The 16,401-nt window shown below is 51.8% G+C and overlaps 1 protein-coding gene across 2 annotated transcripts; it reads left to right on the plus strand.

The window, feature by feature from the left end:
* Positions 1 to 1,345: 1,345 nt before the first annotated feature.
* Ggt1 (gamma-glutamyltransferase 1) lies at positions 1,346 to 15,244 on the plus strand. Of its 2 annotated transcripts, XM_026412539.1 has the most exons (13): positions 1,346 to 1,430; positions 4,306 to 4,470; positions 5,457 to 5,587; positions 5,745 to 5,831; positions 8,589 to 8,781; positions 9,176 to 9,333; positions 10,271 to 10,420; positions 10,901 to 11,037; positions 13,802 to 13,989; positions 14,225 to 14,352; positions 14,454 to 14,566; positions 14,643 to 14,756; positions 15,098 to 15,244. In XM_026412539.1, exons 1-13 carry the CDS (start codon positions 1,426 to 1,428, stop codon positions 15,242 to 15,244), a joined length of 1,716 nt encoding a protein of 571 aa, XP_026268324.1. In that variant the 5' UTR covers positions 1,346 to 1,425. The 2 variants fall into 2 exon arrangements, with proteins under 2 accessions (XP_026268324.1, XP_026268325.1); XM_026412540.1 differs by lacking the exons at positions 1,346 to 1,430; positions 4,306 to 4,470; positions 5,457 to 5,587; ... (3 more) ...; positions 10,271 to 10,420; positions 10,901 to 11,037 and having other exon boundaries at positions 13,814 to 13,989; positions 14,454 to 14,509; positions 14,613 to 14,756.
* Positions 15,245 to 16,401: the final 1,157 nt, after the last annotated feature.

Here is a 16,401-nt window from a genome sequence, read left to right on the forward strand (position 1 = left end):
GCAACCAGCATTACCCAACACCTGGGGGCTCCTACCCACCTTTAGGTCACCCTAGGCACATATAGCTCTTTGAATAGGTTTCCAGCAGGTAGTGGTTATCAAGTCTTGGGATGAGTTTTGTTTTTCCAATTTGCAACCCTATTGGGCGGCAAGGAGGAAGATTTCGACTTTCCCCGACAGCATCCTGACCAGGGGTGTTGCAGGGCCAGGGAAGCCACACAGGTCTGGTCTCATACTCAGGGGAGGTGACTCCTGCAGTGGGGGAGGGGATGGGTCTTGAGCCCACTTGCTGGGCCACGTGCCTCCCAGGGCCAGCTGACCTTGGGCAAATTGCTTCTGCCTAAGCTTCAGTTTCCTGTCTGTGAATGGGGTTAGGGCTGTGTCCTGTTTCATTCTTCTGGCTTTAGGATTGCATGACACCGCCTTTGAGCTGGGGATTAGCAGAGAAACTCCAGGTTGGCCATTCTGTCTGTTTTCTGTGCTCCCCTCTCTGCTGCATCTTGGGAATCTGCTCTGTTCAGCCTAGATTCAGTGTGAGTGTGAGTGGCGCCCTTGTGTGTTAGAGTCAGCATCTCTGGGTAAGTGGAGCCTGCAGATTCCTGGGGACAAGGAACTCAACACCTTATATGCACAGCTGTCTGGAGAGGGGCATAAGGAATTATAGCCCAGAGATCTGCTGCTCTTGGTTGAGGGCCATGAGATAATGGGGTGTATTGCCCGAGGCCTCTTGGGCTGGACCCACAGCTGCTGTGGTTGAGACTTCCTTGGTGAACTGGTCACAGACATGCAGCAACCTGAGGCAGGTATGGGATGGCAGGCTTACATTGCTGGGCTGTATGACCTGGGGTCAACTCTGGTTCTCTCTGGACCTTGCCTTTCTAGGCTGATCTGATGGTTCCTTGTGCCTGGGGTATTAATGTTTCCTGCATTGGTGGTGGAACCCGTCTGGACCTTGGCACCTCTAGGCCATGTTCCAGGGACGATACTTTGGTATCCAGCCGCAGGGTGTGGTGAAGTCTCTTGGTTACAGGCTCTTGTCTGGTGCCGGGAGTCACCCCTGTTTCACTGCCTCAGGAACCATCTCTGGGACACCCTGTCTGGCTCTGAGTTTGCACACAGGGAACAGGGACAGGGCGAGCCAGTGGACACTGCCCTCTGGAGGAAATTGAATCTAAGAGAGGGGGGCCCCCTTTCCAGGTTCAGAGCACCTCCCACCTCCTGCCCAGGGCCCTCCCAGAGCTGCATGAACTTTAGTCACCTGGTGACAAGCCGAGTCACTGTGTCTTTCTGCTGCCATCCCACCATCCTTGGGGCCTGGCTGGACCTCTGGCAGAGGATTGCCTATTCTAGACCCTATTCAGAGATGTCTCCAACTACCTCCACCGGATGCTAGTTGCCCCCAGCTGACCTCTTGCCCCCTCTGGGATGAGGTAAGGACATGGATCCTCAGTCCCTACTCCCTCTTTCCTGCCTCTGTGTCTCGGAGATGCCCACCCCCAGATCCTAATCCCCATCCAGAGGCCCCCTGAGGAGCTCTGCAGGGGTTGAAGGCGTGGCCCCACTGCTTAGGGGCAGCCATTCTGTCGCTAGAACTTTCCCAGGCAAATTGGCTTTTTCCTCCCTGCGCTTGCGCACCCATGTCCAAAACTATCTTCTGAGGAAGAGGGGGGCTCTCTCCTGGGCCCTTGCTGCTGCCCTGGGTCTCAGGTAAACCTACCAGGGTTATAAGGAGGGGGGGTCTGGGTTTGAGGCCCAGTGCTGTATCTGACCCACTCTCTCGCCTCGGTTTCCCCTCCTGAGACTGATTTGGGTGAGAGCCAAGATTCTGGGCTTGAACATTCTTTCAGAGAGTCTTTGAGAAAACTTGAGGGTGGAGGGGTGGGAAATGGAAGCCTGGCTCCCCAGCAGGGTGTCTTCCGCTGAGCTGGGGACATCTGCCTGTAGGGGGTTGGGCCAGCCCTCCTGGTCACACTGTCCTGGAAGAAGGAAGAGGGCTCAGTACCACCTATTCCGCTCTCCAGGCTCCCTGAGATTTGCTGAGTGCCCTAACTTGGCCACTGGGTGCCCAGACAGATGGACAGGGAAGGCTGGAACATGTATGTCAGGGGATCACAGCTGGTCTACCCTAGGACCCTGAGGGCAGTCTCAGCTCACAGCCTCAAGCCCAGAAGAAATAAAGCCCAACATGCTTAGAGAGAACCAAGGCTGTGTGGGCTCAGGGATGGGGCTGCTGCTGACCAGGTTCAGCCCCTGCCCCGCCCGCCCCCGCCCCCCACGATGGGAATGTTCTTTATCTGCGATAGGTGATATTCTATTGCTAACCCTACTCCCAAAGCCCCTTGGAACTCCCAGCATGACTTTTTCATCAGGTTCCTGACTAGGGTCTAGGGTACCTGTGTGCCTAGCAGGCCATCAGCCCTGGTGAATGGTTAGCCTGTCTCTTGGACTGTGAGGCTTGGTTGGTTGGCACTTTGGACAGACTGAACTCTCTGGATGCTTTTTGCAGGATGAGTTGGTAGGAGGCATAGGGAGGAGGCTGGGTGGAGTTCAGGTCAGGAAGAGCTGTGCCTGGGTTCAGGCCATGCTGTGCCCTGTGGAGAGAAAGACGACTGTGACTCCTAAGGGTACATGGGGTAGGAATCTGCATGACTGCCTACTGGGCCCCCTGCTCTGGGGCTCAGTTTCCCCCTCTGCATGGAGGACTTGCAGGCTCTTTCCCATACCAGATGTGGGGGCACATGCTATTTATTATGCCATCATTGCCCTTCCTGCCAAGCCTGGGAAGGGAGAGCCCTTTCATGCTAGTATGGGAATGCTTCCCTCAGGTGTGAGGAGGGAGCAGGAGCTCCAACCTTAGGTTATCTCTGGACACTCTGTCTGGCCTTGGGTGCAGATACTCTGAATAGAGGCAGGGGGAAGCAGGACGGGGGTGGGGGGTGGGGGGGTGGTGTCAGCCTGGGGCTCCCTGGAGGGGCTCCCTGGTAGATGCCGCCCTCTGGAGGGAAAGTCTGAAAGAGGGGAACCCTCTGCCTCTGTCACCGCACCACTTCCTTCTGGTTGGCATCTCACGCCTCACTTGCTGCCAAAGTCACAGGGACTCTCAGGCTGTTGCTGTCCTTCCCAGTATAGCCTAGAAGGAAATCCATAGGGGAAGTGTGTAGCCAGCAAGAGGCCTACCAATGTCCCCTGTGCCATGTACTCCTCTTGGGGACATCCCTCAGGGCAACCATGATAATAATTATAGTCAGCAATTACTTAGCACTTCCTACATTCTAATCCACTTAATTCACAACACCACTCCTGGCAAGTAAGGCCAGCATTGGATAGAGAAATGACTTGCCCAACCCCTGCAGCAGGTGAGTGGCCAGTCCAAACACAGAGGGGGACAGTGCCATTTGTCCCTTGGCCCCATTTGTCACGCTACATTCTCACCACCTAATACTAGGCTTGGGCCCTGTTCCCTCCTTACCCTGCAAACTCTCTGGGCTGCGCCTGGGAGAATTCATGCAGACCTCAGCTGGAGTCAGAGAACTAGCCTGAGGTGGAGCCCCGCCCGGAAAGGGCAGGGCCTGTTTCAGGTCCACCCTAGTGATTTTCAGGAGCTGGAGGAGACTGCCTGGTTGAGGAGTCTCTAGAGAAGATTCTGTGACCATAGGCTCCTGTAGAGCGGGAGTGACACCCCGGTTATTTCTCCAGCCGTTTTCAGTCAAACCCTCCCATCTTTGGAGGCCACCTCCCCAGACAAGGCTTGGGGCTCCCACCCTCTGTTGGACGGTAAGTCCTGACCCTGTGGTGGTTGGTCTGCTGATTTCAGGAGGAAACTGGGATGTCCTCTTGGAAGGCACAATGGATACTGAGCCCTGTGCTCTGTGGTTAGCCATTTGGGGGACCCATGGATAGTATCAGGTCTGAGTTAGGATGGGGGACACAGAGGAAATGAAGCCGGGCCTATCTTTCTTGGAACTCCCCCTTAGGCAGTGGAGACTCAGCAGCTGTAAGGAGGCAGGCAGAGCATGTAGGTCTGAAGGCGTCTATATTGGAGATGAGGTGTTCACTTAAATGAGCCCTGAAGATGACCAGGCAGGATTTGGGAGGACAGAGATGGCATCCAGAGCTCCTGGCAGAGGGAATGGTCTGGTCAAAGGTCTGGGGGCTGGACAGCCTGCTCATATTCTTGGAGGCTGGAAGAAGACACAAGATTGTTTCTGAAGCTTGACTTTAGACTGTGCCCTGTGGGGGAGGAGTCTGGAAGTGTCCAGGGCTGGGCCTGACCCTGCTCTTCCCCCTACCTACCCTGTATGGCAGAGCCATGAAGAAGCGGTTCGTGGTGCTGGGCCTGTTTGTTGTGGTTCTGGTACTTGTCATCATTGGTGTCTGCCTCTGGCTGCCCTCCAGTTCCAGGCAGCCCCAACATGTGTACTCCAGGGCAGCTGTGGCGACGGATGCTAAGCGCTGCTCAGAGATTGGGAGGTGAGCAGGACCATCTGACCTGGAGCAGGGCATGGGGTGGTGTGGGCACACACAGAAGACACCCATACAGGTGAACCTGGGAGAGACCCTTGCCCCTCCAAGACTCGGTTTCCCCATCTATAATCAGGCTGCCTGAATGAGGAGCTGCCTGTCCTTTTTTGGATCCTCTCAGTAGCCTCTGGTCAGGGGAGAAGGAGACAGGGACCATGAAAGCAGGGTGTTGGTCCCCCTGGGTTCCCTCTTGGAGTGGGTCCCTTTTCTCAGTTCTAAGAGGATCTATCTTTATGGACGAACCCTGCCATTCTATTCTATTTTATTTTATTTTATTTTATTTTTTTATTTTTTTTATAGAGAGAGGAGAGAGAGAGAGAGAGAGAGAGAATATTTTTAATATTTATTTTTTAGTTCTTGGCGGACACAACATCTTTGTTGGTATGTGGTGCTGAGGATCGAACCCGGGCCGCACGCATGCCAGGCGAGCGCGCTACCGCTTGAGCCACATCCCCAGCCCCCTCTATTCTATTTTAGATTCCTAGCTCACATTATATACAAAGATAAATTCCAGTTTAAAGACTTGAACTAAAAAAAATGTTATTAATAAAAAATAACGGTTTTCTTTTCTTTTCAAGTAAGTTATGCACATTTGTTTGCTTGGAAAGGAGGAAACTATAGGTCTTTAAAATTTCTATGCATGTGGTGGCATAGAATGTAATCCCAGCTACTCTGGATGCTGAGGCAGGAGGATTGCCAGCCTTGGCAATTTAGGGACAAGCCCTATCTCAAAATAAAAAAGGATTGGGACTGTAGCTCAGTGACTTGGGTTCAATCCCAGAACCAAACCAAAAAGCAAATAAAGAACTCCTATGAACTCCTCTTCCATTTTTCGTTGAGTAGGGTGACCAGGTGAAGATGGGCAGGAGGGTGGCGGAGTAAGCACAGGGGCTAGGGAGCCCTGGGTATCTCACCCTCCTACATGCTGCTGGCAGGGATGTTCTACAGGAAGGAGGCTCAGCAGTGGATGCAGCCATTGCGAGTCTGCTGTGTGTGGGGCTCATGAATGCTCATAGTATGGGCATCGGGGGTGGCCTGTTCTTCACCATCTATAACAGCACTACACGTGAGTACCTGGGATTGGGGTGGGGGGAAGTGAGTGGCAGGAGTTGTCCATCTCGGGGTGGACTTGGGATGGGAGTTGCATAGCTGAGTGGTCCCTGGGTTCCCTCTTGAAGAGGGATTGGGGTTGGTCTGGCCTGCCTACCAGCTTCTCTTTTCAGGAAAAGCTGAGATCATCAATGCCCGTGAGGTGGCCCCGAGGCTGGCCTATGCCAGCATGTTCAACAACTCCAAGCAGTCTGAGGAAGGTAAGCTGTCTCGTGGGCTTAGGGTGTGGGTATAGAGCCAGGATGGGCCACTGGGAAGTTGCCTCACCTACATGAGCATGCCCTTGTTCAGGGCCTGGGGACAGCTCTGGCATCTCTCCCATCCTTTCCTGGCCCCATGACACCCTCTCATAATGACTGGTTAAATGATCATCATGACGTAGGGGAAGGACAGGTTCTTCTGTTATTTCTGCTCAGGCCCTATAGGGCCAGGTCGTGGTTATATGTGGAAAAAATCATCACAATTTGTGCTCTACTGGTGGGTTCCACATCCAGGGATTCAACCAACTGTGGATGATGGAAAATATTTGAAAAAAAGAATTGGGTCCGTACTGAACATGTTTTGACCTTTTCTCCTTGTCATTCCCTAAACAATACAGTATGACAACTATTTACATAGCATTTACATTTCATTAAGTACTATAATCAAGAGATTATTTAAATTATACAGGAAGATACACGTAGATTATATGCAAATACAACATCATTTTATATAAGGAACTTGAGCATTCATGGATTTTGGTATCCTTGGGGGGGTCCTAGAACTAATCCCCCATGGATACCAAGAGCCAATTTCATTATTATAACAGCTCACATATTCAGGGTTCACTTAGGCCAGTACCCTGCTCAATGATTTTCGCTGATGAACCCCTTGTCTTGTCCCTGTATAATTGGGAATGGGGTGAGGACGCTGGATCAATTATTGTTTTATAGGTAGGAATGCTGAGACCCAGAGAGGTCATATAAACTCCTGAGATCACACAGCTGGGAGATTTAACCCAGGCTGTCTAATCCTGTGTTTTTAATAGGCATTCCATTCATTTCATGCGTTCATTTATTAATTTGTGGGGATATGGGGCAGAATCTCTCTTTTCTAACTTGGCCATAAGTGGAGAGGAAACTCCCAAACTCCACAGGTAGTTAGGGGAAGCCCGTGCCCACCCCCAGGGGCACCATTCAAAGAAGGTAGAATGGATTGTGACATAAGAAATTGGATTTAAAAAGCCAATCCAAAAAACAAAACAAAACAAAAAAACAAAGGGTAAATGTTTTCTCTGATATGTGGAAGCTAACCCACAATAAGGTGGGTGGGGAGGGGGAAAAATAGAGGTTCAGAGGATTAGACAAAGAGAAATGAAAGGAAGGGAGATGGGAGAGGAATCGGAAAGAATCTGACATGATTTTCCAATGTCCATATGTGAATATACCACAGTGAGTCCCACAAATGTATACATCCATAAGACTGGGGCCCTAATCAGAATAAGATATATTCCATGCTTGTATAATTATATAAAATGGACTCTACTGTCATGTATAACTAAAAATAACGGATTAAAAAAAAAAAAAGAAGAATCAGGGGGGCAGTACAAGCCAGAGGAGGGTAAATTTGGGAGTTGTCAAAACAAGTGGAACCTGAAGCCCAGAGCTGTGAGGACATCATCCAGAGAGAGGGGAGAGGTGGCAGGAGACAGGGCAGCAGACGAGGGGACCAGGGGAGCCAGGAAGGTCTGATACAGGGGTGGCTGGGGAGGAAAGGGTGATGATCCCAAGAAAGAGTGATATGCCGGGTCTGGCAGCATGAGGGCCACCTGTGAGCTTGGCAAGCAGGGTGACATAAAAACCCTGATTGGCCTGAGGTCAAGAGAAGACTTTCTTTTTAAAGGTGGGAAGAAGTGTATGCTGGGTGTCAGATCTTCTGAGACGTGTCATTTCTAGATCACAGCAACCTGGCTCTCAGAGTCTTTGGGGCAAGAGAGGCAGCTCTAGAGCTGCAGCGGCCAAGCCTGGGCATGACCCAAAGGACTTCCATCACCTCGGTGGTAAAATTTGGGGGGTGCCTGGAAGTGAGCAGGAGGCCATAGCTGTGCCTTTCTGGGCAAAGCTGTCCGTGGCTGGATTTGGGCATAGCACGTAGGTAGGCATGGGGCTTGTGGGGAATGAAGCTCAGGAGTCTGTTTCTAATTGACTCGTGGGTTCCTTGAAGGTCATAACTGGAAGGCAAGGCCCCTTAGAGTTAGATGGGGAAACTGAGGCCCAGAGAAGGGACTAGGCAGAGATTAGGTCTCAGGAGAGTAGAAAAAAGGAAAGAGAGCCCTTTTCTTGGGATTAAATCAGCCTTGAGGGTTACCTGGGCTTGAGCTGAGTGTAAGGAATACCTGATTTTACTTTGGCACGTTCTAGTGGATCCCAGGAGTCTTCAGGAACAAGAAGTCTTGTGGCTGGGGGGAGTTTGGACTGAGAGATAGGAAGGGGTCTGGCTTCTCCCCAGTTTCACTGAGCAACTATAAGCCTGGCACAGGATTTTAGACATGGAGACACTGTGGAGACAGACATCTAACGTTGGGACAGCAAAACACGCCACATGTGCTACCAGCTCCCTATCCTGTGCCCTGCAGGACTCCATGGGCAGGACTCCATCCCTATTTGATCTGTACTCTTCTTTGTAGATCCCAGATATGATCCTAAATATCCCTTTCCTTGGGCTGGGGGTATAACTCAGTGCTAGAGCACTTGCCTAGCATGTGTGAGGCTCTGCATTTGATACTTGATACCTAGCAACACACACACACACACACACACACACACACACACACCACACCACCTTTCCTTCTAAACCTCGCTAGCTCTATCTGTAAAATGGGTCGGGGAAGGTACTTGGGATGCTGCCTTTCAGAGATCCCAGGGTCCTCTCCTTGGGGGTCACTAACCATGTCTCTCTCTCTCTCTTTTTCTTCTCAGGAGGGCTGTCAGTGGCAGTTCCTGGTGAGATCAGGGGCTATGAGCTGGCACACCAACGGCATGGTCGGCTGCCCTGGGATCGCCTCTTTCAGCCCAGCATCCAACTGGCCCGCTATGGCTTCCCTGTGGGCAAGGGTTTGGCAGGAGCCCTGGAGAGAAAACGGGATATCATTGAGCAGAATCCTGCTCTGTGGTATGTCTGCAGGTTTGGGCCTGCCTGGGGCAGAGGCAGGGCAGGTGGGGCCCAAGGATCCTGAAGACTGGGAGGGGCTGATGGAGCTGTGCTCTGCTCTAAGGACTTGTGACTAGGAGGGGGGCACGAGGGCTGAGAAGATACAAACCCTTCCCACTGGGTGTGGGGACACATTCCAGTCTTGGTTTGAGGACCCTAGTGAAAGCTATGGTTGACCATATGACCTGAATGGTGTGGGATACTAGGAGCTCTGAGCCACAGGGCCAGCTAGTTGCCCACCTGTGGACAGGTGCTGCTCATTCTTGGTTCTCCTTTCCCTGAGAGCAAAAAGAACCAGGCAGGTGGAGGAGTGGGTCTAGCTGAATCTGCCTCACTTGAGTTCCCCCTGCTCCAGCAAGATTTTCTGCCGGGATGGGAAAGTACTTCGGGAGGGAGAGAAAGTGACCATGCCACAGTTGGCCGACACGTACCAGACGCTGGCCCGAGAAGGTGCCCAAGCTTTCTATAATGGGAGCCTCACAGCCCAGATTGTGAAGGATATCCGGGCGGCTGGTAAGTAGGCAACCTTGGAGGCCTGAGTGGAGAACCCCACAGTGGGAACCTTGACCTGAGTCCCACATCCTGAGGCTTCCTCAAGGCACCAGATTCTCAGGGAGTCCTTGGCAGGGTAGGGTCAGCAACAGTCCATGTAGGTCCACAGTTCTTTGTTTGGTCAGAGAGACCATGCAGACAGAAGAGAAAGCCCTTCATGGGCTTGATGCAGGTGTAGGCAGGAGCTGGGGATACACAAGAGGATCCAGGAGGACTTCTTGTAAGAGGTGGCAGCTGACCTGCAGATGGCTTTGTCAGGCAGAAAGAGGAAGGGATTCCTGCAAAGAGCATAGTATGTGCTAAGTCCTAGAGAGAGGCAATTTTGATTCACCAGGAAAGGTCATAAGGGCTAAGGGTAGGCTTGTGAGAGAAGTGTTGGACAGGCTGTGAGGGCTCAGTTATGGCCTTTTTCATGTTACTTTTGTCTGTTTCGTGGAGGAGATTGATTAACATGTTGACCTTTACTACTAATGCCAGAAATTAGGCTGTAAATACTCTCTTTGGAGCCAGTTCTCTGTAGAATTAGGAGCCTCCATCTACCCATTCATCAAGGGAGGAGAGGTCCAACATGGGGAACGTTGGGAACAGACATTCTCCATTTGGAAAAGACCCTTTGTAGAAATGGGTGAAGGTGGGCCAGGAGGCCAGTGAGTCATACAGATTGAGGGCGATGGGTCTAGACTGGATGTGGGTGAGTGGTGAGTACCATTATGAAGAATAGAGGACCTGGGCCCTTAAAGAATGGACAGGACTCCTAGCTTGATGGTCCTGTGGCTCCTCCCCCGACCATGGTACAACTCTATCCTGCCCAGTGGTGCCACCCCATACCCCCATATGCAGCCCTGCTCCCCCATCCCCACTTCGGTGCAGCCCCATCCCTGTGTCTACCCCTTTGCAGGGGGCATTATGACAGTTGAGGACTTGAACAACTACCATGCGGAACTGATTGAGTACCCGCTGAACATCAGCCTTGGGAACTCAATATTGTATACGCCTAGTGCCCCGCTCAGTGGGCCAGTGCTGATTCTCATCCTCAACATCCTCAAAGGTAAGCAGTCCCACCACAGCTTCGCTGAAGGGCTCCACAACACTGCCTCTCCCTCCCTGAACTCCATCCCTGCTGCATCCTCTGCCAAGGCCTCCCCAGCCTGCTACTAAGTGCATGGCTCACCCTCTCCTGCAGGAGACAGTGTGGGGTGACCAGGGCTATCCATGATGGGCAAAGCTCAAGGGCTGGAGGAGGAGGGAAGAAAGGAATTCAGGGAAGGGGAGCCTCGCCCAGAGGGTTCAGCTGGTAAATCTAAGTGATCATCTGTGACTTTGTAGATCTTGGCTGGATGTGTGAGGCCCAGGCTGGGCAGTAGGGCGGGGAGCTTGCCTTATAACAGCTTTCTGAAGTGGCCACTGATGTTGACTATTTAGTGTTCCCTTAGTAGAGTTGGGAAACGTGGCTTAGGGAGACATTAATCCTTTGAACATCTCCGTGCCCCTGGGGCCTACCAACGTGCACCTGGCTCTGACCAACTAGGGTATAACCTCTCTCGGGCAAGTGTGGAGACCCCCGAACAGAAGAGCCTGACATACCACCGCATTGTGGAGGCCTTCCGGTTTGCCTATGCCAAGAGGACCCTGCTTGGAGACCCCAAGTTTGTTGATATGACTAAGGTAAGGGGATGGCCTATAATGGGCAGGGTCTTACCATAGAGGAATCAGGTGATCTCCCTGGGGCACCCCAGCCTTGTGCATGTTTTCTGAATCCACTCCTCCCACAGACTTTGATTGTGGGCCTATTGTGTCCGGGGATTGGTTATTCCAAGCCCCGCAGTTTCTGCTCCATGGAGTGCATCGTATGGGGAGGGCTGGGAAATAGACTTGACAAGTTAGCAGCCCCTCTCTAGCTAAACTCTAACCCAAGGGCTTTTGCACATGCTGTGCCCTAGGCTTGGAAGATTCTGGAGTGGTCAATGTTGAGGTAAGGAACATAAGGGGATGTTGTAGCCCTCAGGAATAAGAAGGATGTGCAAGAGAGGTCAGGAACTAATGTAATGCTTTTCTGATCTCCATGCCAGGCCTGACCTCACCTGGCCCCCTCATTTGCCAGATGCTTCCATTCCATGCTGGGCCTCTCCTGGAATCCCTGTCATGACCCTTCCTGCCAAAGGCCCTCACGTTCCTCCTTACCCCTGCATTTGGGCTGGCCTTGCAGATCCCCTCACACTGACCAGGAGGGGACTCGGTTTTCTCTGGTGTCTTCTCTTTTCCAGTGAACATTCTGTACTACACGCCCTGCAATTGCCACTGACACCCCAGCCATTGACCTGGCATCTTATCTCTCTGAGAGGACAGAAGTCACCCTGTTCTTCCTCCCTCTGCCTTCCCTCCTGCTGGCCCTTCTGTCGGGCCCATCTTCTCCTCCTTCATTTTAATTTATTTTTTAATATGTTTATTTTATGATTCTGGGGATTGAACCCAGGGCCTTGCATGTGGTAGGCAAGCACTCTACAATAGACACACACCGTGGAGCCATATCCCCAGTCTGTCTCCTCTCCCTTTAGGCCCTGTCCTTCCCCGTTCCACTCCTACACTACTCCTAGGTCTCCAGATTTCGCCTCATTTTCTTTTTTGGCTTTTCATGGCAGCATCTCACATAGTTTACCTCTTTCTTTCACTTTTCAAGTTCACACCTATACAATGAAAAAAAAGAAAAAGAAAAAAAAATGGAATTGGGAGTCAGTGGTAACATGTGTGAGGCTCTGGGTTCAATCCCCAGCACCACCACAAAAACAAAACAAACAAACAAAAAACCCCAGATGTGACTGTACACCTGTTTTTTTTCCCCTTGATCCCCCAGATGTAGATATTCTGCTCTCTTTCTGTCTTCTCTCATCCCCTGCCCCCCACTCTCCATACCCATGTTTTTGAGTGATTAAACATGGGTGGCCTATGTCATACTTTAGATTATCTCCTAAGAGTGAGGATTTATACATACTGTGGCAGCCAGAAACCTGACATGGAAGCCACGTAACCTATTGGCAGCCCATGTCAGAACTTCCCTGAGGGTCTCAATTGCACATGAATTGATGGTCCAAATTCCATCAATTCATGTGCAATTTGGCCATGATGTCTCTCCAGTCTCTCAACCTACAAGAGACCCCCTTGGTTGGTTTGTTCATAAAGCCTAGGGCAATTATCTCAAAGTATGTCCCACATCCCAAATTTGTCTGATTCCACAGGAGTAGATTTGGGCTGAACATCCTTCCCTTGCATTGGTCAATTAATGCACAAGGGTTGCCCAAACCCTCTTGAAGCATTTTTCTTGCTCCGCTTCCAGGGGCCCTTCCTCTCTGCTTCCCCCTCAATTTCCTCTTCTCTGTCTACCTTTAATCCTGCTTTGGGGACGTTGGCCAGGCTTTCATGGCTTTGAGCAGCTTCCTGGTGCCAACATTATGTTTATCTCTCAATCTGACCTTGCCCATGAACTCTACATACCCATGCTCATGGGTCCACCCACCTGAGTCATGCTCTTCAGTGTTTTGATGGACATGTATCCAAACTCAAGCCCTGATTGTCCCAGACCTGTCCCTTCTGCAGTGTTTATCTCCCCAGTTAATGGCCACTCTGGGCCAAAGACCTCAGGATCATTCTCTCTTCTTTCTCATGATGGGGTGGGGAGTGAGTCACCATATCTCTCTCCTAGTTATTTACAGCCTCTCCTTATCTCCCACATGGACAGCAGAGGGAGTGTGAAAATGCCCCTCAGCAAGCTCACTCCTCTGCCCCAGTCCTGAGTGACTCAGACCAAAAAGCCACTCTGTTCTTTTTGAACCTATGAGGCCCTGTGGAATGGGCCTCAGCCTGTATCTTTAACCTCTTCACCCCTCATGCCACTTACTCTCTGCCTATCACTTGCCTCAGGGACTTTGCCTCATTCTGGGCTCTGTTCAGATGTCACTCCCTTTAAGCAGCCCTCTCTGACCACTCTTTCCATACCTCACCCTTATCCATCCCTCTTATCTGGCTTCTCATTTCTAGCACTTTCCACGCCTGCTATTGTTTTTGAACTGCAGGGACCTTTGTTATCTGTTCCTTGCTGATTCCTCAGCTCTGTGCATATACTAGTATACTCCATAAATACTTGCATTAATGATTGAATGTGGCAAGAATCTGGAGTCTTGGGGGATGGACAGGCAGTCAGACATCCAGAATTGTTGTTATGCAACAAAGACAGGCTAGAGAGTCAATGAGATGGGTCACGTGGGATGCTGGGCCTATTGCCTGGGCCGGCCCTGGGGAGCCCCAGAGGTTTTAGGGTGCAGATTACTTAGGTTAGACCTGTGCTTGGGCTTCCTAAGATCTGCTAGGACAACCCTATGTCCTGCACCCTGCCCTCCCTTCCCACTCTCTCAGGTCAGCTCTGGGTCTCTGACAGGTGATCCAAAACATGACCTCTGAGTTCTTCGCTAACCAGCTCCGAGCCCGAATCTCTGATGACACCACTCATCTAGCCTCCTACTATGAACCTGAATTCTACACTCCTGATGATGGAGGCACTGCTCACCTGTCTGTGGTTTCAGAGGACGGCAGTGCTGTGTCTGCCACGAGCACCATCAACCTCTAGTAGGGGCTGTGGGGCTATAAGGAGGGGCAGAGCTGGGGGTGGGGATTGAGCCAGGGGCTGCCTGTATATCCCATAACTGGGGCTCCCACTTTTATATCGGGAAATAGAGACCCCACCTGGTGGCATGCCCTAGCTGGGCCTCATAGGAAGCAAGCCTGGGCTGGGGTGGGTGGACAGGAACCTGGCAGGGCTTGGCCAGGCTGGACATAGCTCTCTGACCTGGCCCATTGACAGCTTTGGCTCCAGGGTCCTTTCTCCAGTTAGCGGCATCCTGTTCAACAATGAGATGGATGACTTCAGTTCCCCCAACTTCATCAACCAGTTTGGGGTGCTTCCCTCACCAGCCAACTTCATCAAGCCAGGTACAGCGAGGAGATCCTGAGGCAGGGGATTTAGGTTGAGAGAGAGTGGGTATCCCGGACACCAGCTGACCACTATATCTGTCCCCTCCTGTGGGCCACAGGGAAACAGCCACTCTCATCTATGTGTCCGTCGATCATCGTGGGTCAGGATGGCAAGGTCCAGATGGTGGTGGGAGCCTCTGGGGGCACACAGATTACCACGTCCACTGCATTGGTATGTGCTACCTACTCACCCTCCCTAACCCTGTGCCTGGACCAAGCTCACACTTTACCAATTCCCTCACCCCCAGGCCATCATCCACAGCCTCTGGTTTGGCTATGATGTGAAGCGGGCCGTGGAGGAGCCCCGATTGCACAATCAGCTTCTGCCCAACACCACAACGCTGGAGAAAGACTTGGATCAGGTGGGCTGGGGGTTGGGGAAACTGAGTCACTGTGTGGGATCACAGGGCATTCTGGGCTGGAGGCCTGCATCTTCTGAGTGGACAGTGGTGGGTGTCCTCTGCCCAGGGCAGATGGTCCTCACACCTGCTACCTGAGTCGTCCTGAGCCCTTATGTAATGAGAGCTAAGCCCCCCGTTCTAACAAGACCTCATGGGCTGAGGTATCCCCCCACAACTTGCTCTTCTTGGTCACTTGGCTGGAAATGGCACCATCTGGCCCTGTGAGGCCCATGACCACACAGGAGTGGTTCAGATTACATCTGGGACCCTGATGACGTCTCCCTCTCCCCTCTTCTCTGCAGGCGGTGATTGCAGGGTTGAAAACCCGGCACCACCAAACCGAATTCACTTCCACCTTCATCGCGGTGGTCCAGGCCATTGTCCGCACAACCAGTGGCTGGGCAGCTGCTTCAGACTCCAGAAAAGGCGGGGAGCCAGCCGGCTACTGAGTGCTTGAGGTGGGCAAGACTGACCAGCAACCCAGGAACAAGATATTCACCAGAGCCAAGAGTGGGACTCTGGGGGGACGTACTCTCCCTAGGAGTGACAGAGCAATGTAATAAATGGGGGCTCTGTGCCAGGCTGTGGGCAGGCAGCCTTGCTGGCCGGGCTCTCCACTGCCTGGGTCTCGGTGTCTTTTGTGTGAAAATGGAGCCATCTAGCTGGAGGAGAATGAACAGACAGGATCTGGAGGTCTTTGCACTGCGGGTTGTGGAATGAACCTCAGCTGTTTTTTTGTTTGTTTTTCTTCAGGGCTGGGAATTGGACTCAGGGCTGTTCTACTGCTGAGCTACCATCTCAGCCTTTTAAAATTAATTTTTTTGGAAGTACTAGGAATTGAACACAAAGTGGCACTCTGCCATTATATGTTATATCCCCCGTCTGTTTTTAATTTTGTTTTGAGATAGGGTATAATTTGCCCAGGCTAACCAGGGAGCCAAGTTCTAACAAGACCTCATGGGCTGGGGTATCCCCCCAACTTGCTCTTCCCAGGTCACTTGGCTGGAAATGGCACCATCTGGCCCTGTGAGGCCCATGACCACACAGGAGTGGTTCAGATTACATCTGGCACCCTGATGAGGTCCTCCCTTTCCCCTCTTCTCTGTAGGCGGTGGCGGCAGGGTTGAAAACCCGGCACCAACAAACCAAAGTCACTTCCACCTTCATTGCTGTGGATCCTCCTGCCTCAGCCTCAGCCTCTGAGTAGCTGGGATTACAGCTGTGCCACTGTGCCTAGTAGCCTGTTTTTTTTTTAATGGACACAATGCCTTTAATTCATTAATTAATTTGTTTGTTTTTATGTGGTGCTGAGGTTCAAACCCAGTGCCTCATACATGCTAGGCAAGCGCTCTACCACTGAGCCCCAGCCCCAGCCCTCAGCCTGTTTTTTAGCAGGAGAACCTGATGGGTGGGTAAGTGGAAGAGCAAGAGGCAGTCCCTTATCAAACATGGTCTTTTCCCATCTTGAGTCCCCAGGATTAGAGGCCATTCGTCCCCTTCCTTGGGGCGGTGCAGTGGGGAGCAACACTTCCTAGTGTTGACCACAGTGGGGAGCCCTGGTTCTGACATCAACTTGGGCAGAGGGCCCTGGCAGCCAACAGGAGTG

Source organism: Urocitellus parryii, chromosome 3, assembly GCF_045843805.1.
Source record: "Urocitellus parryii isolate mUroPar1 chromosome 3, mUroPar1.hap1, whole genome shotgun sequence".
In the NCBI taxonomy this organism is placed as follows: domain Eukaryota; kingdom Metazoa; phylum Chordata; class Mammalia; order Rodentia; family Sciuridae; genus Urocitellus; species Urocitellus parryii.